General features: G+C 48.3%; 1 protein-coding gene across 5 annotated transcripts in view; it reads left to right on the top strand.

Moving 5' to 3' along the window:
- ncor2 (nuclear receptor corepressor 2) overlaps positions 1 to 25,314 on the top strand; it is a 249,351-nt gene that overhangs the window by 218,094 nt on the left and 5,943 nt on the right. For all 5 annotated transcript variants that reach the window (XM_060931244.1, XM_060931245.1, XM_060931247.1 and 2 more), the window contains 5 exons: positions 683 to 814; positions 901 to 1,037; positions 21,910 to 21,963; positions 23,357 to 23,536; positions 23,708 to 23,878. In XM_060931244.1, the coding sequence (XP_060787227.1) occupies positions 683 to 814; positions 901 to 1,037; positions 21,910 to 21,963; positions 23,357 to 23,536; positions 23,708 to 23,878 (674 nt within the window). The remainder of the gene's footprint in view (positions 1 to 682; positions 815 to 900; positions 1,038 to 21,909; positions 21,964 to 23,356; positions 23,537 to 23,707; positions 23,879 to 25,314) is intronic.

The following is a 25,314-nucleotide window of genomic DNA, read 5'->3' as shown; positions in this document are numbered from 1 at the left end:
ATACGACAAAAAAGACCTAAGACAGTTGAGCAACTAGAATCCTACATTAGACAAGAATGGGTTAACATTCCTATCCCTAAACTTGAGCAACTTGTCTCCTCAGTCCCCAGACGTTTACAGACTGTTGTAAAGAGAAAAGGGGATGTCTCACAGTGGTAAACATGGCCTTGTCCCAACTTTTTTGAGATGTGTTGTTGTCATGAAATTTAAAATCACCTCATTTTTCTCTTTAAATGATACATTTTCTCAGTTTAAACATTTGATATGTCATCTGTGTTCTATTCTGAATAAAATATGGAATTTTGAAACTTCCACATCATTGCATTCCGTTTTTATTTACAATTTGTACTTTGTCCCAACTTTTTTGGAATCGGGGTTGTACTTGTACAATGTGAGAAACCATGGCCTAATAGTTAAAGAAGCAGCTTTGGGGCCAAAAGGTTGCCGGTTCAATTCCCTGGACCAGCAGGAATGGCTGAAGTGCCCTTGAGTAAGGCACCTGCTCCCCGGGCTGCTCTGGGTACGTTGTACGTCACTCTGGATAACAGCGTCTGCTAAACGCCCGTAATGTAACGTGATGTGGCTTGTCTTTGTATTGAAACTCATCACAGTGTGATAATCTCAGATTAATAGAGCAGGCTGTGAATGTTTTACCTCGTTTTTAATCTTCGTGTGCACACAGATCTCCTCCTCAGAGTAAAGTGTCCCCAGTGAGTCTGTCCGCCGAGTGCATCGAGCCAATCTCTCCACCAGGCGGGGTGTCTGAGCCCGAATCCCAGACGGCAGTATGTCCCAGCGAACAAGCCGAGCAAGGGTAAAGATCTCAAACGTTACACACGCTGAAGTGAATGCATGCTCTACTCCTCTACTTTATCCTTCCGCTCGTGCTGTCTTTGTCAGGATGGGCTCTCGCTCTCCCTCCAGCAGTTCCCAGCCACCTGCGTTCTTCAGCAAACTCACCGAGAACAACTCCGCCATCGTCAAGAACAAGAAGGAGATGATTAAGAAGATGGTCGTGGGCAATGAGAATGACTTTAGTGAGTTTGTCGCATACAGTTTTGTTTTTCATATAGAAGCTCTAAGTCTATATCAGTGTTTCTCAAACTTTTTCAGACCAAGGACCACTTTGTCCCAAAAAAAAATTTCAGGGACCACCTGTCAACAACCCCCCCCCCCCCCCCCACACACACACACACACACACACACAGACCATACAGAGATGTGCACTATTAGGTGTTTTTAATTGAAAAAATTATGGTTAACTAAATACATTAAGGGCCTATCCATTCCATATCCTCCGTGGTTTTTAAAGGCAAAAGTATGGAGGTTTAAAATTCAGCAAACAGTTAATCAGAACATTTTGTTCAAAATTAGGAGGAACATGAATGAACTGAAATGAACAAAACAAATTTTAGATTTAACAGATTACACTTGTCTTCTGCTCAAAACCGACTCTTTTTTTTTTTTTCTTCTTCTTAATGGGAGGAGTGGTGCTGATGCATACTAATCTGAGATTGGGGGCCACGTTAACTCGGTTTCGCTTTTTAGTTTTCAACCCAACCAGTGCTGAAAACCCAACCTCGCATCTGTATGTGGATTCAGAATCCCCAGTCCAGAAAAATCCCAACTTTAGATATTCATTGTGGTATTTTCTTTTCACCTTTGCCGTTGGTTCTATTTCGTTTCTACTGACCGCCAGAGGCGGTGCTTTCAGCACATGGATATCCATCACACGAACGTGCAGGTCGAGTAATAGTAACAACAAAGTCACGTGTGACCTGGGTGACGTCACCCCGTGACCCCGGCATAAAAGACCGGTAAACCCAGGAAGTGACCTCTTACATCTTCTCGCGTTTGCAGGTTGCGAGTTGGATTGAAATTTGGACAAAGCGCTGTGGTAGTTTCGTTACCCGTAGGGTTGGGGCTGTGCTTATGCACCCTCCAAGAAACTGCGCTAAGTCCACCAACTCTTTTCTTCTTGTCGTTATATTGATTTATTACTCCGTAAGCTGAGCGCTCTCGCTCGGTGGAGTTAGCTGATTAGCCCTCCGGGGCGGTGTCCTCACCGCTGGAGGCCGGCTTGTTTTCGCTTCAGGTAAGCGGGTTTCATTATTTAAATTAAAGCGGCGTTCCTCTCGCCGCTGTTTATCAGTTCTGCGGCGCTCGGCGCCTATCCTTGTTAATATTATTAACCACCTTGTTTTCTGTAGCCTCGCCGCCGGCCTGTTCACAGGCCGGCTGTCTTGTGTGTTGTATTCGTATTGATTTATTACTCCGTTAAGCTGAGCGCTCTCGCTCGGTGGAGTTAGCTGATTAGTCCTCCGGGGCGGTGTCCTCACCGCTGGAGGCCGGCTTGTCTTCATTCAGGTAAGCGGTTTTCATTTCATTTAATTTTAAGCAGTAGTTCTCGCCGCTGTTTATCAGTTCTGTGGCGCACTGCGCCTATCTTTGTTAATATTATTAACCGCCTTATTTTGTGTAGCCTTGTCTCCGGCCTGCTCACAGGCCGGCGGTCTTGTGTTGTATTCGTATTGTTACTCCGTTAAGCTGAGCGCTCTCGCTCGGTGGAGTTAGCTGATTAGTCCTCCGGGGCGGCGTCCTCACCGCTGGAGGCCGGCTTGTCCTCATTCAGGTAAGCGGTTTTCATTTATTTAATTTAAAGCAGTGTTTCTCGCCGCTGTTATCAGTTCTGTGGCGCACGGCGCCTATCCTTGTTAACATTATCAACCGCTTTGCTTTGTGTAGTCTTGTCTCCGGCCTGCCCACGGGCCGGCTGTCTTGTGTGTTGTATTTGTATTGCGGTTACTCCGTTAAGCTGAGCGCTCTCGCTCGGTGGAGCTAGCTGACTAGCCCTCCGAGGCGTATCCTCGCCGCTGAAGGCCGGCTTGCTTTCGTTCAGGTAAGCGGTTTTCATTCATTTAAATTAAAGCGGTGCTTCTCGCCGCTGTTTATCAGTGCTGTGGCGCACGGTGCCTATCCTTGTTAATATTCCCGACCACGGGTGTGTTCGCCCGGTCGTTTTTCATTACCGCCTGATTGTTTATTTTGGGCTGCTTACTTGGGGTGTTCTCGCCCTATTTTTTAAGTTCCCTTCTGCCAGCCAGGCGTCATGGACCTCTTCTCTCGCTGCGCCAACTGCTGGTCCCCCTCGAACCGGAGGACGGCCACCGCGAGTGCCCCTCATGCCTGGGTATTGATCACCTGCGGCAGGGGCTGACGGACATGGCCTGCGCAGACTGCATGTGCCTGAGCGTGGCTGCGCGGACCGCCAGGCTGGCTCGGCTGGATTCTCCGTCTGACATCCCCCGGGCCTCGGGGGGACAGGACACGGTGTCGGCTGCAGCAGCGGGGCCCAGCAAGCGCCGTGGGCTCCCCCACACGTCTTCGCTTCTAAGGCGAAAAAGAAGCGCTCGGGCGATTTGGCTCAGAAGGTGGAGGTGATGTCCACCGAGCTGGAGGAGATGAAGGCCCTGCTGGCGAATCTTCAGCCTCCGCCACAGGGGGCAGTGTTCCCGCAGCCACCCCTTCTGCCTGGCAGCCCGACTGTTCACCATCACCACCGCTTCTGTCACCGGCCGTTGATACACGCGGCCTGGATGAACTGTCGATCCGGGCTTCGGAGAGCTTTGACTGCGGTGGGTCCGATGGTCACGGCTCCACCTCTCCGGCCGGTTCCCAGGCCACCAGCCATGGCACCGTGGCAGCGTCGGAAGGCGGATGCTCATCCATCCAGCCAACGCTGAGGGCTGCATTGGCCCGTCTGGGGTTGGACACGCCCCGGTGGCCCAGCATCAGAGCGCTTTCTTCAGAGGTCCCACATAGCCTTCCTCGTTGTCTGTTCCGCCCTCGGCCTCATACATCGAGGAGTTACAGAGGTGTTGGGCGGACCCTAGATGCCTTCCCACCTCCCTAGTGACTGCAGGGCCCTGGCGGCAATGCAGGACACCCCTACCTATGGCCTCCTGCAGATGCCCAACATTGAGAAGCGGCTTTCATTCATTTAAATTGAAGCGGTGTTTCTCACCGCTGTTTATCAGTTCTGTGGCGCACAGTGCCTATCCTTGTTAATATTATCAACCGCTTGTTTTGTGTAGCCTTGTCTCCGGCCTGCTCACGGGCCGGCTGTCTTGTGTGTTATATTCGTATTGTTACTCCGTTAAGCTGAGCGCTCTCGCTCGGTGGAGTTAGCTGACTAGCCCTCCGAGGCGTGTCCTCGCTGCTGGAGGCCGGTTTGTTGTCGCTCAGGTAAGCGGTTTTCATTCATTTAAATTAAAGCGGTGTTTCTCACCGCTGTTTATCAGTTCTGTAGCGCACGGCGCCATCCTTGTTAATATTCCCGACCACGGGTGTGTTCGCCCGGTCGTTTATTTTTTATTTCCGCCTGATAGTTTATTTTGGGCTACTTACTTGGAGCGTTCTCGCCCTATTTAAGTTCCCTTCTGCCAGCCAGGTGTCATGGACCCCCAGACGCTGGAGGGGACGAGTGCGGCATCACGGGAGCTGTGTGACGCGGCTCCAGGCCTTTGCCTACTCGTCGCGGGAACTGGGCCGGCTGATGTCGTATCTCACCCTCGGCCGCCAGCAGATATGGCGGGCACAGTCCCCTCTGGCCGAGCCCGACCGGCGTGTGCTGCACTCTCTCCCTGTTGTCCCCGGGGAGCTGTTTGGCGAAGCCACTCAGCAAGCCCTGGATCGGAGTGCCCAGGTCATCTAGGCGTAACAGCAGTTCGCTGGCCCCGCCAGGCCCACCACCATGGCAATGCTGCCCAGTCCTTCAGGGGGCCCACACCGACTCTGTCTCGGCCACGCACCCGCCAGGAGACCAGACGGGTTGATGACTTTCGCCGCCCCACCACCTCCCGGACCCGCGGTGCCGCCCCCTACACCCAGTCCGCTCCTCGTCGCCCCCATGGTGACCGACGGGGGCGCTCTGGACGGCGCTGACATCAGCGCGCCGGCGGTCGGCCGCTTTTCCAGCGAACAGCTCCAAAGCTGGAGAGCGTTGACCCCTGGGTGCTGGTGACCCTCACCGAGGGTTACCGCATCCAGTTCTGCCGCTGTCCACCACGTTTCATGGGGTCAAACACACCACCGTGAGCCATCCGGGGAAGTCCCTCGTCCCCCGGCAGGAAATCGCCACCCTCCTGGAGAAAGGAGCAGTCTCTCCCGTCGACAGGCAGAGACAGCAAGGTGGGTTCTACTCCAGGTATTTTCTGGTCCCGAAGGACGGCGGTATCCGCCCGATCCTCGACCTGAGGTCCCTCAATTCCCACTTGAGGACCATGAGATTCCGCATGCTGCGTACAGTGGATGTCTTACACCACATCCAGGCGGGCGACTGGTTTGTCACCTTCGACCTGAAAGACGCCTACTTCCATGCTCCCATTGTGCCACACCACAGGCAGTTCCTGCGGTTTGCCTTCGAGGGCCAGGCTTTCGAGTTCAATGTTCTGCCCTTTGGGATATCGCTGGCACCCCGTGTGTTCACCGGGTGTGCGGCAGCGGCACTACTTCAGGCAAGGGGTTTGCGTGTCCTGCCTTACCTGGACGACTGGCTCGTCTGTTCACGGTCAGCAGCTCAGGCCCGCACCAACATCGCGACTGTGCTCTCGCATGTCGTAGAGCTGGGGCTCAGGGTGAGTTACAAGGAGAGCTCGCTGGTGCCCAGCCAGGAGACGACTTTCTTGGGCATGCACCTGGATTCAAGGTCGTTGATGGTAACTCCCTCCCAGACCAGGATCCACAACATCCGCCTACTGCTTGGCCGCTTCGGACGGGGTAGGTCACTCGCCCTGAAGACCTTTCAGCGCCTGCTGGGCATGCTTACGGCAGCCTCCTCTCTGGTCCCGCTGGGACTTCTGGACTTGCGCCGCTTCAGAGGTGGTTCAACGGTCTCCACCTCCACCCGGTGCTGCACGGGCGCAGCACATCAACGTGCTGGAGCTACGGGCTGTGTTCCTCGGCCTACAGCACTTCCTCCCAGGCCTGACCGGCAGACACGTTCTGGTGCGGACGGACAACGCTACGGTAGTGTACTACATCAACCACCAGGGAGGCACAAAGTCCCTCCAGTGCTTGAAAGTGGCTGGCCAACTTCTGCGGTGGGCCCATCGACATCTCTTGAGCCTGCGTGCCATGTACTTGCCAGGCACTGCCAACAGGGCAGCAGATCTGCTGTCCCGCCAGGACCCCGATCCCGGGGAATGGAGACTCAACCCGGCGGTGGTTCTCGCCATCTGGAAACGTTTTGGCAGGGCAGAGGTGGACCTCTTTGCCTGCCAGGAGTTGACACACTGCCCTCTGTGGTTCAGCCTCCACGGCCCCAGTCCCCTGGGCCAGGATGCGCTGGCGCATGCTTGGCCGAGGCAACTGCTGTATGCCTCCCCCCCCTCTGCTGCTGATCGTGCCAACCCTACACAGGGTTGCGATGGACCACCACGGGCTGCTGCTTGTCGCCCCCCCCGGTGGCTGGGCCGAGTGTGGTTCCCAAGTTGCTGCAACTTCTGAACGGCGACCCCTGGTGCCTGCCAGTGAGGACTGACCTATCACAGCTGGGAGGGCAGATCTGGCACCCGGATCCAGCCCGTCTGCAGCTCTGGGTATGGCCGCTGAAGGGCCGGACCCCCTGCGAGGTCCTTGTGAGCCGGCAGTGGTCAACACCATTGCAAGCTCTTGGGCACCCCCCACCAATGCCCTCTATGCCAACAGATGGAGGCTTTTCTCCAACTGGTGCTTAACTCGGGGGGAGGAGCCTACATGCTGCCCCCTGCTGACCATTCGACTGTTCCGCCAGCCTCTGCTTTGATAAGGGTCTTACCCCTGCCACCATCAAGGTCTATGCAGCTGCCATCTCTGCTCAGCATGCCAGAGTTGGGGGAAGGACCGTGGGGTCCCACGCCTTGGTGGCACGTTTCTTGAAGGGTGCTCTCCGGTTGAGACCCCCCCGACGGAGCCGGGTACCCACATGGGACCTTCATTGGTGCTGCAGGCTCTCTGCGACGCACCGTTCTGAGCCCCTGCTCACGGCAGACATTTCATGGCTCTCCCTGAAGACTGCTTTTCTTCTGGCCATTACATCGAGGCGCGTCGGGGAACTACACGCGCTGTCAGTCAGTGGGGAGTGCCTGCAGTGGCACTCCGGCGACAGTGGGGTCACCCTGTGGCCTAACCCCTCTTTCCTCCCGAAGACCCTCTCTGCTACCTTCGTCAACCAGCCCCTTAGCCTTGCGGCGTTCGAGGCGGGCCATGGTGAGAGGTCGGAACTTTTGTGCCCAGTTCGCGCCCTCAGGGTGTACGTGTCGCGTACAGAGGGCTTCCGTAGGAGTGACGCCCTGTTTCTGTGCCACACAGGACCAACGAGGGGTCTGGCACTCTCTAAGCAGAGGCTATCCAAGTGGATAGTCGAGGCCATATTACATGCCTACAGGCACAGTGGCTTCCCGATTCCTCCGGCTGTCAGGGCGCACTCTGCACGAGGCGTGGTGGCCTCATGGGCATCACTGAAGGGCGTGCCCCTTTCAGACATATGCAGCGCAGCCTCCTGGGCTTCCAGCTGCACCTTCACCAGGTTTTACCGTCTTAATGTCGTCCCACATAATCCTGTGGCGACGGCTGTCATTCCAGGCCCGTCGCAGCATCACTGGGTACGGGTAGGCACTCCTCATGACCTGGTTGGTATTAGTCATCCATGTGCTGAAAGCACCGCCTCTGGCGGTCAGTAGAAACGAAATAGAACGAGGGTTATGTATATAACCGCGGTTCTATGAGTTTCGGATGACCGCCAGAGCTTGGCAGTCACTCGGAGTGTACACGAGAAGATTTGCCAAGAGGTCACTTCCTGGGTTTACCGGTCTTTTATGCCGGGGTCACGGGGTGACGTCACCCAGGTCACACGTGACTTTGTTGTTACTATTACTCGACCTGCACGTTCGTGTGATGGATATCCATGTGCTGAAAGCACCGCCTCTGGCGGTCATCCGAAACTCATAGAACCGCGGTTATATACATAACCCTCGTTTAGTCTGCCGAGCTTGTTTTTCTTGTTCTTCCTGTGTCGGGGACTCAGTGCTAACTGAATCTTCTTTTCTTTGCATTTTCTCCTTATTGATGCTTGTGTCGGTAGTGTCAGGTTTTTTCCTCTTAACTGAACCTGTCAGCCACTTCTCCATCCTTGTTGTTTCACTTTCAGTAAATTAAAAAAATCGCCACGAACACGAGCTAGTTAGGATTAGCCTATTATATGTTCAGAATTTTCGTTTGCTTGTGCACACAAGTTTTATGTGGTGCAAATTCAGATGCAGAACGCTTTTTTTTTTTTTTTTAATAAAGATTTTTTTTGGGCTTTTTTCACCTTTATTGGATAGGACAGTGTAGAGACAGGAAATGAGCTGGAGAGAGAGACAGGGAGGGATCGGGAAATGACCTTGGGTCGGAATCGAACCCGGGTCCCTGAATTTATGGTATGGCGCCTTAGTCGACTGAGCCACGGCGCCCCCGCAGAACGCTTTTTAAATAATAATAATAATAATAATGATGATGAAATTACAGGCCCGTTTGATTGCCGTTAAAAACAAGATTGGATAAATTTAACTTTCTAATAATGTTACAAAGCATACGCTAGCTTTTCTTGAAAACGCTGACTACATTTTAGATCACCTCGCGGACCACTTGAGGTCTCTCGCGGACCACCAGTGGTCCGCGGACCACACTTTGCGAAACACTGGTCTATATGTACATTTAATATTAGGGCTGTCCATCGATTAAAATATTTAATCGCATTATTGTACATGGTTAACTCAAAATTAATCACTTTTTTGTAATCTGTTCTAAATGTACCTTAAAGGGATATGTTCTAAGTTTTTGGGAAGTGGGTGTCGACAAATATGCCTGCTTTATGCAAATGTATGTGCCCAGGTCAGGAAGGATGAGGCTGGACACAGCAAAAATTATTTTTGTGGGTATTTTATTCCCCCAGTGCATCTAAAAAAAAAAAAAAAATTCTAATAAAGCATGGTTAACTTTAAGTTTGAGAGTTTTGCACAATTCTGTGTGAACAAAACAATATCGTATTATCCTCTAGTTCTGTACTTAACTTCCAGCCTCAAGCTATACAGTAAAATAAACTAAACAAACTCTGTGATGTGGAGTCGGGACAGCAGTAGTGGGTATCTTTTATTTAAAAGAAAATACAAAACCCAAATAAATCTATTTGTTCAGGCACACAGCGCATAAAGATGTTTTCCAGTCAAGTGCCATAAATCACTGGTAAATATACAGAACATTCATGAGCAAAAACTGCATTTATAAAACACGATTACATCACTCTCACATTTCTCACGATAAAACAAACTTGTACTCACTCACTCCAGCATGCAGCCTGCGTGTTTAGAGACACACACACACACACACACACACACACACACACCAGGGCTTTACATTAACTTTTTTGCTCCCCAGCCACTGTGGCTAGTGGTTTTCCCAAGTCACTAGCCGTTCAGCCTTTTCACTAGCCACAATTTTGTTTCCAGGAAATCGCAGCTTTTTCTTCACTATGATGCGTTAAAGTTCGGAAGATCTAGATTTAATTATGAATAGCAGCGTATAATACAGTGGGGCAAAAAAGTATTTAGTCAGTCACCAATTGTGCAAGTTCTCCCACTTAAAAAGATGAGAGAGGCCTGTAATTTTCATCATAGGTACACTTCAACTATGAGAGACAGAATGGGGAAAAAAAATCCAGAAAATCACATTGTCTGATTTTTAAAGAATTTATTTGCAAATTATGGTGGAAAATAAGTATTTGGTCAATAACAAAAGTTCATCTCAATACTTTATTATATACCCTTTGTTGGCAATGACAGAGGTCAAACGTTTTCTGTCAGTCTTCACAAGGTTTTCAGACACTGTTGCTGGTATTTTGGCCCATTCCTCCATGCAGATCTCCTCTAGAGCAGTGATGTTTTGGGGCTGTCGCTGGGCAACACGGACTTTCAACTCCCTCCAAAGATTTTCTATGGGGTTGAGATCTGGAGACTGGCTAGGCCACTCCAGGACCTTAAAATGCTTCTTACGAAGCCACTCCTTCGTTGCCCGGGCGGTGTGTTTGGGATCATTGTCATGCTGAAAGACCCAGCCACGTTTCATCTTCAATGCCCTTGCTGATGGAAGGAGGTTTTCACTCAAAATCTCACGATACATGGCCCCATTCATTCTTTCCTTTACACGGATCAGTCGTCCTGGTCCCTTTGCAGAAAAACAGCCCCAAAGCATGATGTTTCCACCCCCATGCTTCACAGTAGGTATGGTGTTCTTTGGATGCAACTCAGCATTCTTTCTCCTCCAAACACGACAAGTTGAGTTTTGACCAAAAAGTTCTATTTTGGTTTCATCTGACCATATGACATTCTCCCAATCCTCTTCTGGATCATCCAAACCCTCTCTAGCAAACTTCAGACGGGCCTGGACATGTACTGGCTTAAGCAGGGGGACACGTCTGGCACTGCAGGATTTGAGTCCCTGGCGGCGTAGTGTGTTACTGATGGTAGCCTTTGTTACTTTGGTCCCAGCTCTCTGCAGGTCATTCACTAGGTCCCCCCGTGTGGTTCTGGGATTTTTGCTCACCGTTCTTGTGATCATTTTGACCCCACGGGGTGAGATCTTGCGTGGAGCCCCAGATCGAGGGAGATTATCAGTGGTCTTTCATTTTCTAATAATTGCTCCCACAGTTGATTTCTTCACACCAAGCTGCTTACCTATTGCAGATTCAGTCTTCCCAGCCTGGTGCAGCTCTACAATTTTGTTTCTGGTGTCCTTTGACAGCTCTTTGGTCTTGGCCATAGTGGAGTTTGGAGTGTGACTGTTTGAGGTTGTGGACAGGTGTCTTTTATACTGATAACGAGTTCAAACAGGTGCCATTAATACAGGTAACGAGTGGAGGACAGAGGAGCCTCTTAAAGAAGAAGTTACAGGTCTGTGAGAGCCAGAAATCTTGCTTGTTTGTAGGTGACCAAATACTTATTTTACCGAGGAATTTACCAATTAATTCATTAAAAATCCTACAATGTGATTTCCTGGATTCTTTCCCCCCATTCTGTCTCTCATAGTTGAAGCGTACCTATGATGAAAATTACAGGCCTCTCTCATCTTTTTAAGTGGGAGAAGTTGCACAATTGGTGGCTGACTAAATACTTTTTTGCCCTACTGTGTATCTCTACAGTAGCACTCAAGTATTCAGTGCTGTTAAGGTCGCTCCCTATATGAAAACATGGAACCAATTCAGACAAAAATATAAACAGAGTATTCTGTCCTTTATAGTTGATAGCTGGGGCGGGATCAACTTCTTTACAATCGCGTGATCGTTTCTAAACAGCAGCTCCATCCTCTCCAGCTCAGCCGACTTCATGACAGCCAGGGACTGAAAGCAATGCTGTCCTGTAGTGAACCAGCCGTCTTCACCTGTTTTGATGTTATAGTACCGATGTGTGCGTTTGACTTTTCGTGGTCCTTTATAGTTTCGAGTTTAAAATTACTGGTGCCTGTCTTTGCCAGACTTTCTACAGTCTTCGCAGTACGTGGTATTTTCGATTTTGCTATGAACTAGCCAATCTGGGCGGCACGCTGGTGTAGGGGTTAGCGCTGTCGCCTCACAGCAAGAAGGTCCGGGTTCGAGCCCCGTGGCCGGCGAGGACCTTTCTGTGTGGAGTTTGCATGTTCTCCCCGTGTCCGCGTGGGTTTCCTCCGGGTGCTCCAGTTTCCCCCACAGTCCAAAGACATGCAGGTTAGGTTAACTGGTGACTCTAAATTGACCGTAGGTGTGAATGTGAGTGTGAATGGTTGTCTGTGTCTATGTGTCAGCCCTGTGATGACCTGGCGACTTGTCCAGAGTGTACCCCGCCTTTCGCCCGCAGTCAGCTGGGATAGGCTCCAGCTTGCCTGCGACCCTGTAGAACAGGATAAAGCGGCTGGAGATAATGAGATGAGATGAGATCTCGTGTGGCGTGTAATATGTCAAATTTTTCGCCGTGCGCTTTGCGAATCACGGACCTGTGTGATTTTAAAATGCTGCTCCGGCCCTGTTCATCTCTGCCCCTTTTTTCCCGAGCAGCAGGGTTTGAAACTCCAGCCATATGCCGCCACATAGTGCGCTTGTCAGTCGTCAGCAACTTTGTTGCTTCGTTCATTAACCACAGGTTACCGTATCATTGATTTTAACTGAGACGTTAACGAACATTCGAAACAATTCTAACGTGTCGTGTCAGAATGTTTATGCAGGTGCTCATGGGAGTTGTAGGCACGTAATATTACATTGCAATGCCTTTTTATTATATCAGATGCCTTCAGAGAAAACTACAATTAAAATATTGTGCTGTCAGACTCCGTGAAGCAAAGAATTTTTTTTTTTTAAGTTTAAGGGAGTGGGGACTTTGATACCTGACATTACAGGAAGTTGATTTCCAAGGTTCTCGTTCTTTAGTTAGCGCAGCAGGCACATGATAGCAGAGGTGTTTGTTGTAAAAAGAATAGAAGAACAGGGGAACTTGAAGCATAAGCCATCTATCGGGAAGCCATTGGTGAGCATGTTGTTGTTTCTATTCATGTCGGCTGTTTGCTAGCGATGTTTTAATGTTATAACTTTAGCAATGTGATGCAGCTAGCGGTCACGTTGCGCTAAGTCTTAGCTTTAGGTGGGGTTTACATTAGACCGTATCAGCGGATCATCAGATTAACGTTTTTAAAACGATTAGTGTGCACACAGCAACGCCAATACACGATTCGAGTGCACCCAGCAACGCCAATACACGGATACGCTCGGCTCCGCAGGCATCCTGCGCTCCAAATCACTCCGCCCTGAACAGCGAGTGCCCTCTGGAGGGTGCGCACTCCGGCCCTGCGCAGCTCACAGAGCGCGCGAGTGAAGCACACGAGCAGTGATTTGGGACTGAGCCGCTGTGTGTGTGATCTCGGTGCATATCAGGCATGCGCGTCACTTACCACTTGCAAGTGGAAGGATGGCAAGCCTAAAGACAATCATAACTACACAATGGGCAGTATTTGCATCAGTATTTGCAGTATTTTCATACTTTTATACTCTTTAATGAAAGGTGATACAAGGCGGAAGTCCGCGCCGTTTTTCAGCAGTCGTGTCACATGACCAACGCCAGCGAATCAGGAAGGTGGATGTCACAGTGACGTTGTCCAATGACGACGCCAGCTAGAGCTCAGCACAGCGTATCCGCGTATTCTCAATGTTTACACAGCACCGGACCAGACATGATCTGGATTGAATACGTGGACCCTGGCAGATTCCCGTTTCCCGGCGTTTCCAGGCGGTTTAATGTAAACGGACAGTGCATCCGCGAAGAAAACGAGACAGATACGGTCTAATGTAAACTTGGCTTAGCCTTTAGCTTTATATGTGCTTTGTCATGCAACTTGGTTGTTGTAATGGGTGTAGTTTTTGGTTTAAAGTAATTGTGTATTTTCTTTTTCTTGATTTGTAAAGGTTTTTCACCTACTGACTAATTGAAGCTAACTGAAGCTCATTTCAACCTGAAATGCTCTAACAACTAAATAAAGAAAAGAAAGAAGATTAAGTTGTGAAACTCTGAGTTGATCCATCCTACCCAGTAGTTGGCTTAGGTCTTTTCAAGTAGAGAGACCCCAATAACTTGACAAATATATTGTCATACCACAGAATAAACCACCCGCCAAAGCCGAATTTTACCCGCATTTGGCGGGTGGGCGGGTGCTAACAGTGTTACCAGATACTGCTGACGTTTTCCAGCCCAAAATATGTTCAGAACCCGCCAAAATGCACTTAAAACCGCCCAAACTGTACTTGATGCCTATGTTGTAAAGTAAAAATATGAAGCTAAAGACCAGTATACTGTTTGTAAATCGAACAACAATGCAAACAACTTCTAAATGGCAACATGAGCCCGTCAGGGGTGGAGGTGAAGAATCTGCCGTCTGGTACTCGGCTCCGTATGGTTGAATCAGATTATAACTTTGCAATCATCTGCTGTGTTCTGAATCCTACGTGCACCAGTAGGTGGCGCACACACATAATATTATGTAGGCTATGTTAGGCTACGATGTATATCTAACATCTGCATTGCTGAGGTTATTTATTTTTTATTTGTCTTTTTTTATTTATCCTGTTTGTTTTATTAATTTTATAGGCCTAGTTATTCTGCTTAATTTATTTTTGTCCATGTATTTTTTTCATCTGTTATCCTGATTTTTGTGGATTTGTTAGATTGTACCTGTTTTTATATAGTCTGGTTAACACCAGACCATATCACAAGTGAAATATGGTCTGGAATCCGCCTATTGAATTTCTCGTAGGGGAGGTGTGGTTTACGATTGTCAACGGCCGTTTATTGGACGTTGCGAATGTCGATCATTTGGCGTATACGTAGCCCATGGCCAATCATGGCAGTTGTACCCGGTGACGTAGTTAGAGCGACAAAGAAGAGAAGGAAAGAGAAAGAGAAGGCAAAACAAAAATAGGAAAACAATGGCACCGAACGATTACTGCCGTTTGTGCAAGACAAATATGAGAGAAGCTGGTTTGGTTAGTTTGGTTCGTATCGCTCGCCGCCACGTTAAATGTGATCCGTAAACAGTCCCAAATAAACTACAAGCTTCCGTTTGTCGAGTAGTACGCGTCACCGTCTTTCCACCCCTCCCCACTCTCTGATTGGCTCCCTAACTCAGGCGAGCCTTTAGACCATAGTTTCCATGCTGTCTTTTCAGATCGGAACGATTGTGCAAAGCAGCATGGGATTTCCCAGGCTATGTTTTATATACTTCAATTAAAAAAAAATGCATGGCTCCGATGCATGGCTGAATGTAACATGCGAAGAGAAAATGGAGAATGGATTGCGTCATTCTTATTTACTAGTTTATGAGTTCAGTTTCTGCACTACATTACACACATTCATATTAGTCTTACAGTTAGATCAACTTTTTTTTGTTTGTTTAAATAATACTTAATGAGATTAATGATTTATTTAGGCCAATGCTTGATTTTGGTTGTTTAAAATACCTAAGGGGTGCTGGGTAAACTAGGTCTATGACTTGCCTCAGTTGACCAAAGCGAGCTGTTTTTCCTGATTTCCTTCACATATTCAAGAATATCATTCGGCTTAGTTTAATATGGATTGGATTGGATGTAGACTAGTGGACGTATGTCGAATGTGCTGCATCAAAGTCCTTCTAAGGCTATATAAGTGTCTCTGGCTGCATTCTCACACAGAACATTGGTGCGAAATATTTATAAATATCTGATAAAAACCCGCCGAACTAACGTCAAACCAGCCCAATTTTTGCCAACCAGCCCAGGCCATTTTTTGCCCACAAAGTAGAATTCGAAACCGCCCAATCTGGCAACACTGGATGCTAATGTAAAGCCCTGACACACACACACACACACACTAATATGTCGTCTTTTCTCGTCTCCGGCCCATCAAAACCATATAAATACACACATTTTATACAACCCCGATTCCAAAAAAGTTGGGACAAAGTACAAATTGTAAATAAAAACGGAATGCAATGATATGGAAGTTTCAAAATTCCATATTTTATTCAGAATAGAACATAGATGACATATCAAATGTTTAAACTGAGAAAATGTATCATTTAAAGAGAAAAATTAGGTGATTTTTAAATTTCATGACAACACCACATCTCAAAAAAGTTGGGACAAGGCCATGTTTCCCACTGTGAGACATCCCCTTTTCTCTTTACAACAGTCTGTAAACGTCTGGGGACTGAGGAGACAAGTTGCTCAAGTGTAGGGATAGGAATGTTAACCCATTCTTGTCTAATGTAGGATTCTAGTTGCTCAACTGTCTTAGGTCTTTTTTGTCGTATTTTCCGTTTTATGATGCGCCAAATGTTTTCTATGGGTGAAAGATCTGGACTGCAGGCTGGCCAGTTCAGTACCCGGACCCTTCTTCTACGCAGCCATGATGCTGTAATTGATGCAGTATGTGGTTTGGCATTGTCATGTTGGAAAATGCAAGGTCTTCCCTGAAAGAGACGTCGTCTGGATGGGAGCATATGTTGCTCTAGAACCTGGATATACCTTTCAGCATTGATGGTGTCTTTCCAGATGTGTAAGCTGCCCATGCCACACGCACTAATGCAACCCCATACCATCAGAGATGCAGGCTTCTGAACTGAGCGCTGATAACAACTCGGGTCGTCCTTCTCCTCTTTAGTCCGAATGACACGGCGTCCCTGATTTCCATAAAGAACTTCAAATTTTGATTCGTCTGACCACAGAACAGTTTTCCACTTTGCCACAGTCCATTTTAAATGAGCCTTGGCCCAGAGAAGACGTCTGCGCTTCTGGATCGTGTTTAGATACGGCTTCTTCTTTGAACTATAGAGTTTTAGCTGGCAACAGCGGATGGCACGGTGAATTGTGTTCACAGATAATGTTCTCTGGAAATATTCCTGAGCCCATTTTGTGATTTCCAATACAGAAGCATGCCTGTATGTGATGCAGTGCCGTCTAAGGGCCCGAAGATCACGGGCACCCAGTATGGTTTTCCGGCCTTGACCCTTACGCACAGAGATTCTTCCAGATTCTCTGAATCTTTGGATGATATTATGCACTGTAGATGATATGTTCAAACTCTTTGCAATTTTACACTGTCGAACTCCTTTCTGATATTGCTCCACTATTTGTGGGCGCAGAATTAGGGGGATTGGTGATCCTCTTCCCATCTTTACTTCTGAGAGCCGCTGCCACTCCAAGATGCTCTTTTTATACCCAGTCATGTTAATGACCTATTGCCAATTGACCTAATGAGTTGCAATTTGGTCCTCCAGCTGTTCCTTTTTTGTACCTTTAACTTTTCCAGCCTCTTATTGCCCCGTCCCAACTTTTTTGAGATGTGTTGCTGTCATGAAATTTCAAATGAGCCAATATTTGGCATGAAATTTCAAAATGTCTCACTTTCGACATTTGATATGTTGTCTGTTCTATTGTGAATACAATATCAGTTTTTGTGATTTGTAAATTATTACATCTGTTTTTATTTACAATTTGTGCTTTGTCCCAACTTTTTTTGTAATCGGGGTTGTATAAACAGTCAGAATGCAACACTATAAGTTGATTCTGTCCGTCCCTGTGTCTGACATCACTCACTACTCACTGTACACTACCGTTCAAAAGTTTGGGGTCACTTTGAAATGTCCTTATTTTTGAAAGAAAAGCACTGTTCTTTTCAATGAAGATCACTTTTAAACTAATCAGAAATACACTCTATACATTGCTAATATGGTAAATGACTATTCTAGCTGCAAATGTGTGGTTTTTGGTGCAATATCTCCATAGGTGTATAGAGGCCCATTTCCAGCAACTCTCACTCCAGTGTTCTAATGGTACAATGTGTTTGCTCATTGCCTCAGAAGGCTAATGGATGATTAGAAAACCCTTGTACAATCATGTTAGCACAGCTGAAAACAGTTGAGCTCTTTAGAGAAGCTATAAAACTGACCTTCCTTTGAGCAGATCGAGTTTCTGGAGCATCACTTTTGTGGGGTCGATTAAATGCTCAAAATGGCCAGAAAAACGTCTTGACTATATTTTCTATTCATTTTACAACATATGGTGGTAAAGAAAAGTGTGACTTTTCATGGAAAACACAAAATTGTCTGGGTGACCCCAAACTTTTGAACGGTAGTGTGTGTATATAGCGAGTTCGCCATTTTGTAGTGCTGTCCGAATGTATCGTGAGAATTATTACACCCTATCGTAGTATCCCACAATCCACCTTGAAAAGCAGTGAAAATCCGATGGGCACTAACCAAACGATATATCCCGTTATGCACTGCGGTCGCGCTGAAAAAAAGTGTGTGTGTTGGGGTGAATGGACGGAGGAAGAACTCCTAGAACTGCCACCTTATTGTGGTGGAGGGGTTTGTGTGCTTGAATGATCCTAGGAGCTATGTTGTCGGGGGCATTATGCCCCTGTTAGGGTTTCCCAAGGCAGACAGGTCCTAGGTGACAGGCCAGACCAAGAGCAGTTCACCAAAAACCCCCTATGGAGAAAAAATCCAGGACCGTGATGTCGCCCGGTAGGACGCAGCCGGGGCCCCACCCTGGAGCCAGGCCCGGGGTTGGGGCTCGTATGCGAGCGCTTGGTGGCCGGGCCTTTGCCCATGGGGCCCGGCCGGGCTCAGCCCGAAGAGGTGACGTGGGCCCGACCTCCTGTGGGTTCACCACCCACAGAGGTAGCAGTAGGGGTTTGGTGCAGTGTGGATTGGGTGGCAGTCGAAGGCAGGGGCCTCGACGACCTGATCCCCGGACACAGCGGCTGGCTGTTGGGACATGGAATGTCACTTCGCTGGGGGGGAAGAGCCTGAGCTTGTGCAGGAGGTTGAGAGGTACCGGCTAGAGATAGTCGGGCTCACCTCCATGCACAGCTTGGGCTCTGGAACCCAGCTCCTCGAGAGGGGCTGGACTTTCCACTTTTCTGGAGTCGCCCGTGGTGAGCGGCGGCGGGCTGGTGTGGGCTTGCTTATAGCTCCCCAGCTCAGCTGCCATGTGTTGGAGTTTACCCCAGTGAACGAGAGGGTCGCTTCTCTGCGTCTTCGGATTGGGGAGAGGGCTCTTGCTGTTTTGTGCCTACGGGCCAAATAGCAGTATAGAGTATCCAGCCTTCTTGGAGTCCCTGGGAGAGGTACTGAGGGGTGCTCAGACTGGGGACTCCATTGTGCTACTGGGGGACTTCAATGCTCACGTGGGCGACGACAGTGACACCTGGAGGGGCATGGTTGGGAGGAACGGCCTCCCCGATCTGAACCCGAGTGGTGTTTTGTTATTGGACTTCTGTGCTAGTCACGGTTTGTCCATAACGAACACCATGTTCGAGCATAGGGGTGTCCATAAGTGCACGTGGCACCAGGACACCTTAGGTCGGAGGTCGATGATCGACTTTGTAGTCGTTTCATCTGATCTCCGGCCCTATGTCTTGGACACTCAGGTGAAGAGAGGGGCTGAGCTGTCAACTGATCACCACCTGGTGGTGAGTTGGATCCGCTGGCGGAGGAGGAAGCTGGACAGACCTGGCAGGCCCAAACGTATGGTGAGGGTCTGCTGGGAACGTCTGGCCGAGCACTCTGTTGGGGAGATCTTTAACTCCCACCTCCGGGAGAGCTTTTCCCAGCTTCCGAGGGAGGCGGGGGACATTGAGTCTGAGTGGACCATGTTCTCTACCTCCATTGTGGACGCGGCTGTTCGGAGCTGTGGCCGCAAGGTCTCCGGTGCCTGTCGTGGCGGCAATCCCCGAACCCGGTGGTGGACACCGGAAGTAAGGGATGCCGTCAAGCTGAAGAAGGAGTCCTATCGGGCCATGTTGATCTCCGGGACTCCTGAGGCAGCCGACGGGTATCGGCAGGCCAGGTGTGCTGCAGCTCGGGCAGTTGCGGAGGCAAAAACTCGGAACTGGGAGGAGTTCGGGGAGGCCATGGAGAAGGACTATCGGTCGGCCTCGAAGAAATTCTGGCAAACCGTCCGGCGCCTCAGGAGGGGGAAGCAGTACTCTGCCAACACTGTTTACAGTGCGGGTGGGGAGCTGTTGACCTCGACTGGGGACATTGTCGGGCGGTGGAAGGAATACTTTGAGGATCTCCTCAATCCCACCGTCATGTCTTCCACTGAGGAGACTGAGGCTGATGACTCAGAGGTGGACTCGTCCATTACCCAAGCCGAAGTCACTGAGGTGGTTTGCAAGCTCCTCGGTGGCAAGGCACCGGGGGTGGATGAGATCCGCCCTGAGTATCTCAAGTCTCTGGATGTTGCGGGGCTATCTTGGTTGACACGCCTCTGCAACATCGCGTGGCAGTTGGGGACAGTGCCTCTGGAGTGGCAGACTGGGGTGGTGGTCCCTCTTTTTAAGAAAGGGGACCAGAGAGTGTGCTCCAATTATAGGGGAATCACACTTCTCAGCCTCCCAGGGAAAGTTTACTCCAGGGTACTGGAGAGGAGAATTCGACCAATAGTCGAACCTCGGATCCAGGAGGAACAATGCGGTTTTCGTCCTGGTCGCGGAACACTGGACCAGCTCTATACTCTTCATAGGGTGCTCGAGGGTTCATGGGAGTTTGCCCAACCAGTCCACATGTGCTTTGTGGATCTGGAGAAGGCATTCGACCGTGTCCCCCGTGGTATTCTGTGGGGGGTGCTTCGGGAGTATGGGGTTCGGGGCTCTTTGCTAAGGGCTGTCCGGTCCCTGTACGAACGGAGCAGGAGTCTGGTTCGCATTGCCGGCAGTAAGTCAGACCTGTTCCCAGTGCATGTTGGACTCCGGCAGGGCTGCCCTTTGTCACCGGTTCTGTTCATAATTTTTATGGACAGAATTTCTAGGCGCAGCCAGGGGCCGGAAGGAATCCTGTTTGGGAACCACAGGATTTCATCTCTGCTTTTTGCGGATGATGATGTCCTGTTGGCTTCTTCAAACCAGGACCTTCAGCATGCACTGGGGCGGTTTGCAGTCGAGTGTGAAGCGGCTGGGATGAGAATCAGCACCTCCAAGTCCGAGGCCATGGTTCTCGACCGGAAAAGGGTGGCTTGCCCTCTCCAGGTTGGTGAAGTCCTGCCTCAAGTGGAGGAGTTTAAGTATCTCGGGATCTTGTTCACGAGTGAGGGAAGGATGGAGCGTGAGATCGACAGGCGGATCGGTGCAGCCTCCGCAGTGATGCGGTCGCTTTACCGGTCCGTCGTGGTGAAGAAGGAGCTGAGCCAAAAGGCGAAGCTCTCAATTTACCGGTCAGTCTACGTTCCGACTCTCACCTATGGTCATGAGCTTTGGGTAATGACAGAAAGAACAAGATCGCGGATACAAGCGGCTGAAATGAGTTTCCTTCGCAGGGTGGCTGGGCGCTCCCTTAGAGATAGGGTGAGAAGCACAGTCACTTGGGAGGAGCTCGGAGTAGAGCCGCTGCTCCTCCACATCGAGAGGAACCAGCTGAGGTGGCTCGGGCATCTTTTTCGGATGCCTCCTGGACGCCTCCCTGGGGAGGTGTTCCAGGCATTTCCCCCCGGGAGGAGGCCCCGGGGAAGACCCAGGACACGCTGGAGGGACTATGTCCCTCGGCTGGCCTGGGAACACCTTGGTGTTCTTCCCGAGGTGCTGGCCGAGGTGTCTGGGGAAAGGGAAGTTTGGGCTTCCATGCTTAGACTGCTGCCTTCGCGACCCGGTCCCGGATAAGCGGAAGAAGACGAGACGAGAGAAACACATTATAAACTGATATTCGAGTACAATTAAAAATAGTAAGAGAATAGAAAATAAGAATAAGACCAATAAAATACAAGAATAAAAGTTAGTGCGCAGAGCGAGGAATTAATCAAAAGCCTCAAATTTGATTTTATAAAAGGCAGTGGCGAAAAAGAGAGAGAGTTCAGCCTTGATTTAAAAGAACTGAAAGATGCAGCAGAGTACGACAAAGTAGTCTGTATTTATTAATGTGGGAAATGCGCTCTGTATAATATGGATTTATCACAAAAATACATGCGTGCATTTATTATTTTGAAACCCCACCAGCCGACTAATCTGGCACGTTTTAATTGTGCGACAGCAATGATGTAAAAAAATGGCGTGGCAGAGTAGTGTCCGAAAATGGGTTGGGTTTGTTTTTCCCCCCCTTCCCCTCCCCCATTTTACCAATGAGCTCACTATATATTCCTCTATATAGAATTCCCTAGATAGGGAGTAGTGAATGAGTGATTTCGGACACAACACACAAGTGCTCTTTATCACGACTTGCGCCAACCATTGCTCGCTCACTCGTGCTATGTCACTTCCTGATTTCCCATACTGTGGGGGAGGGGCACAGAACGTGCATGTATATAAATTCTCGTCCTTTGTGCCATTTTATTTTCTCTTCCAGACTCGGGGCAGCCTGGAACGGAGATCTTCAACATGCCTGCTTCTGCTACTGGAGGTAATATTTAATATAGCTGAGCGATATGAAGAAATAATACCAGTATAACATTAACTTTCTCTTTTCTGAGAGTTTCTTGGGAAAGAAAGTGGTTTTATAAAGATGCACAGTGCTGCAATATAAGTGTATTATTATGAAATTGTCTTCATACTGTACATCATGTTCTATTTTTCCTCTCGTACTCCAGCATAAGGTTCAGTTCTCAAATCTGATTGGTCAGATTTTCTAAGTGTTTGTATTAATGCGCTTGTTCTCATACATTACGATTTCTATAGCAACGGCTAATTCACAGGGACTTGTGTGGTAGATGCTACACACGATCTAAGGCCAGTAATAAATGTTATGAAGGTGTGTTTGTTTTGCTGTTTATGGAAGGTGTCAAGTTTCCTGACGTCTTCATCGTACAAGGAGTTCACGCGTTCCAGTTTCTCATTTACGTAAAATTGGGTTTTAATTTTACTTCAGCAAGATGCTCATCTACAGAGAGGCCGGATCTTATTAGCGATTAACGTGGAATGTTGTGTGCGCCACTTCAGTTCAGTTAGACTATGTTCAGACTGCACCCTGAAACGACCCATATCTGATTTTTTTTTTTTTTCCCATATGCGACCTGTATCCGATTTGTTATTGACAATCTGAAAGACACAGATCCGATTTTTTTCACATGCGACCCAGGCCGCTTGGATATGTGGTCCTAATTCCGATGCATATCCGTTATTTTCACATGCGACTGCAGTCTGACCGGACAGGTCGCATTCATGCGACCTACACGTCATCAACAAGAGACAAACGTCACTATTCTGCGTTGGCTAATCCCGCCTCTTTGGTGGAAAACAACAACATTTTGTACAGTTTTCAGAATTTAAATAGACTTTTATAGAATTGATCAAGCTAATGGTGGATTTGGTAGGGACCTGGATGTTAAACCATCCTGTATTACAAGATTATAAGATTGTTCTGGAAATTTCCAGTAATTTGACACCTTCGGTCTCATTAGTCTGCTGCCCACATTAATCAGATTATTGTGCGAGTTCCGCCGCCGCCACAAAAACCACATCGCCAGGTCTCGCCTCATCTCCATGCTTTACTTGCAAACTTGAAGAGTGCGCTTTTTTTTTTACATATTACGTAGATGTGCTTATTACGTGTCAATTTGCGCATGCGGGACACTTTTGGGTCGTTTTCCGTTCATATTGGAGATCGCATACAAGTCTCATATAATTGGTAATGTGAACGGCCTAACAAAAAAATCGGATTTCACGACAAATCGGATATGGGTCGTTTCAGGTTGCAGTCTGAACGTAGTGTTAGTCTCAAGTTACTGTGTGACTTGAAATTAGGTCGTCAAAAACACTGGTGCATCTTGTAACACCTAGGTGTGTGTGTGTCTTAGGGCCAGTGACCATTCGTAGTCAACCTCCTCCAGACTCCAGCGGGAACACCATTGGCCTGGAGGCAATAATCCGCAAAGCTCTGATGGGAAAATATGACGAACAGGCAGACGAGCGCTTGCCCTCCAACTCCGGACCCCCTGCTGCTGATCCACGCACTGAAGAGCCCTACTCACTGTCTGGTATGGATCTAGACCACACACACACACACGGAGTCATGACTTTATTTCTCTTGCCGTATAAATGGTGGTATTGAGCTGGACTGTATGATGCAGTCAGGTGAAGTTGACTTTCAGTACCAGGTTATTGTGTGGCTTATCAAAAAGGTTTTAAGTAGCGTGCGTGTCTCGTAGGTAAATCAAAGAGCAGCGGGCGCTCCAACGGCCGCAAGACAAAGTCTCCCGGTCCTGGACTGTCGGGGGGAGAGAGACCGTCCTCTGTGTCCTCCGTCCACTCTGAAGGAGACTGCAACCGCCGCACGCCTCTCACCAACCGAGTGTGGGAGGACAGACCATCGTCTACAGGTAATGACACGCCAACTACAAAAGATTTCATAACTTAGTTTATAATTACATGGATGCAAACGGCGCGCCTTTTGGCGGATGCCGCCTTTTTCACGGCTGTCTGGGGGACAGAAAGCTGCGCACGTAAAGCCAATTGGCTGCGCGCCATTATCTGCTGCTGGCTGCACTTCACTGCACGCGCAAGGATTTCCATCAGTCCAACATAAGTTACTTCAGGGGTTTTCAAAGTGTGGGAGAGTCCGCCCCCCCCTCGGAGAGCAAATAAACAACAGCGCCCCCCCTTACAATTTTTGTTGTTGCTATACTTAATGTTCCATTCGTATTTTTAAAAAATGGTTGTTGTACACATTATTTTTTTCTTTTTCACATTTTAAACATCTGTGCTTTTTAAAACATCTTGTTTTACACATTTTAAACATCCCATAGCATCGTTAGCTAGCACCTCTTGGCAGACAACACACTGTGGCAGTGGAGCATCTTCAGATCCAGTCCATGAAAATCCAAACTTTAAATAATCGTGGTCATACTTCCTTCTTTTTTCAGTCCCCCCAGGATTCCGCGGGCCTTTTTTGTGATTGTTGCGGGCTAAAATGTCTGATGTTGCGGGGGGTTTTCCAAAAAAATTGCGATGAAAGTTGCGGTGTTTTTTAGGTTTTTGTTGCGATTACATTGCGGGAGGAAGTGAAAGTTGCGAGAAATTGTTGCGATTTTCTCTTTTTGTGATTAAAATTGAGTGATATGTTAAATATTAAGTTATTACTGAAAAACTATTGATTAAAAAAACAGACACTGAGAAATGGTCCTATAAACAACTTTACCAATATAAAAGATTACCAGGGCTACAAAAATGCAGAAAAATAGGCTTTACTTATCCAAATGCACCTGTTGGTTCAAAAGTTAAAGTGCAGAGAACCTCACAGCACAACATGAAGTTACCTTCAAATATAATATAAATGCCTCAGCTTTCATGTAAGAAAAAACACTATTAATACTAGTACTGTGTGCAGGCAGTCTCTCCTGAAGACTAAATTAAACAATAATTATAAACTAATAAAATAAATGGCTCAGGCTTCATAGAAGAAAAAAACAATTTGAACAGAATCTCACAGTATGATGCTGAAGCTGCCTAAACAATGGAAAATAAAATACCATTTTGGCAAAAATGTTGGCATCCATTAACTTCTTGTATTAAGTAAAAAAAAAATAAAGTGCACACAGTCCTTCACTGTAAACATAACACACTTTCAGTGTTGCCAGATACTGCTGACGTTTTCCAGTCCAAAATATGTTCAAAACCCGCCAAAATGCACTTGAAATCGTCCAATCTGGCAACACGACGCATATGATTCTCTTGAACACACGGAAGTAAGGCGGAAGGTAGTTTGTCGATGTCACCTCAAGATGACGCCAACGATTGGTCAAATTTGCGGGAAAGT

Source organism: Neoarius graeffei, chromosome 10, assembly GCF_027579695.1.
Source record: "Neoarius graeffei isolate fNeoGra1 chromosome 10, fNeoGra1.pri, whole genome shotgun sequence".
Taxonomy (NCBI): Eukaryota; Metazoa; Chordata; class Actinopteri; order Siluriformes; family Ariidae; genus Neoarius; species Neoarius graeffei.
This window is presented reverse-complemented; position numbering and strand designations above follow the sequence as displayed.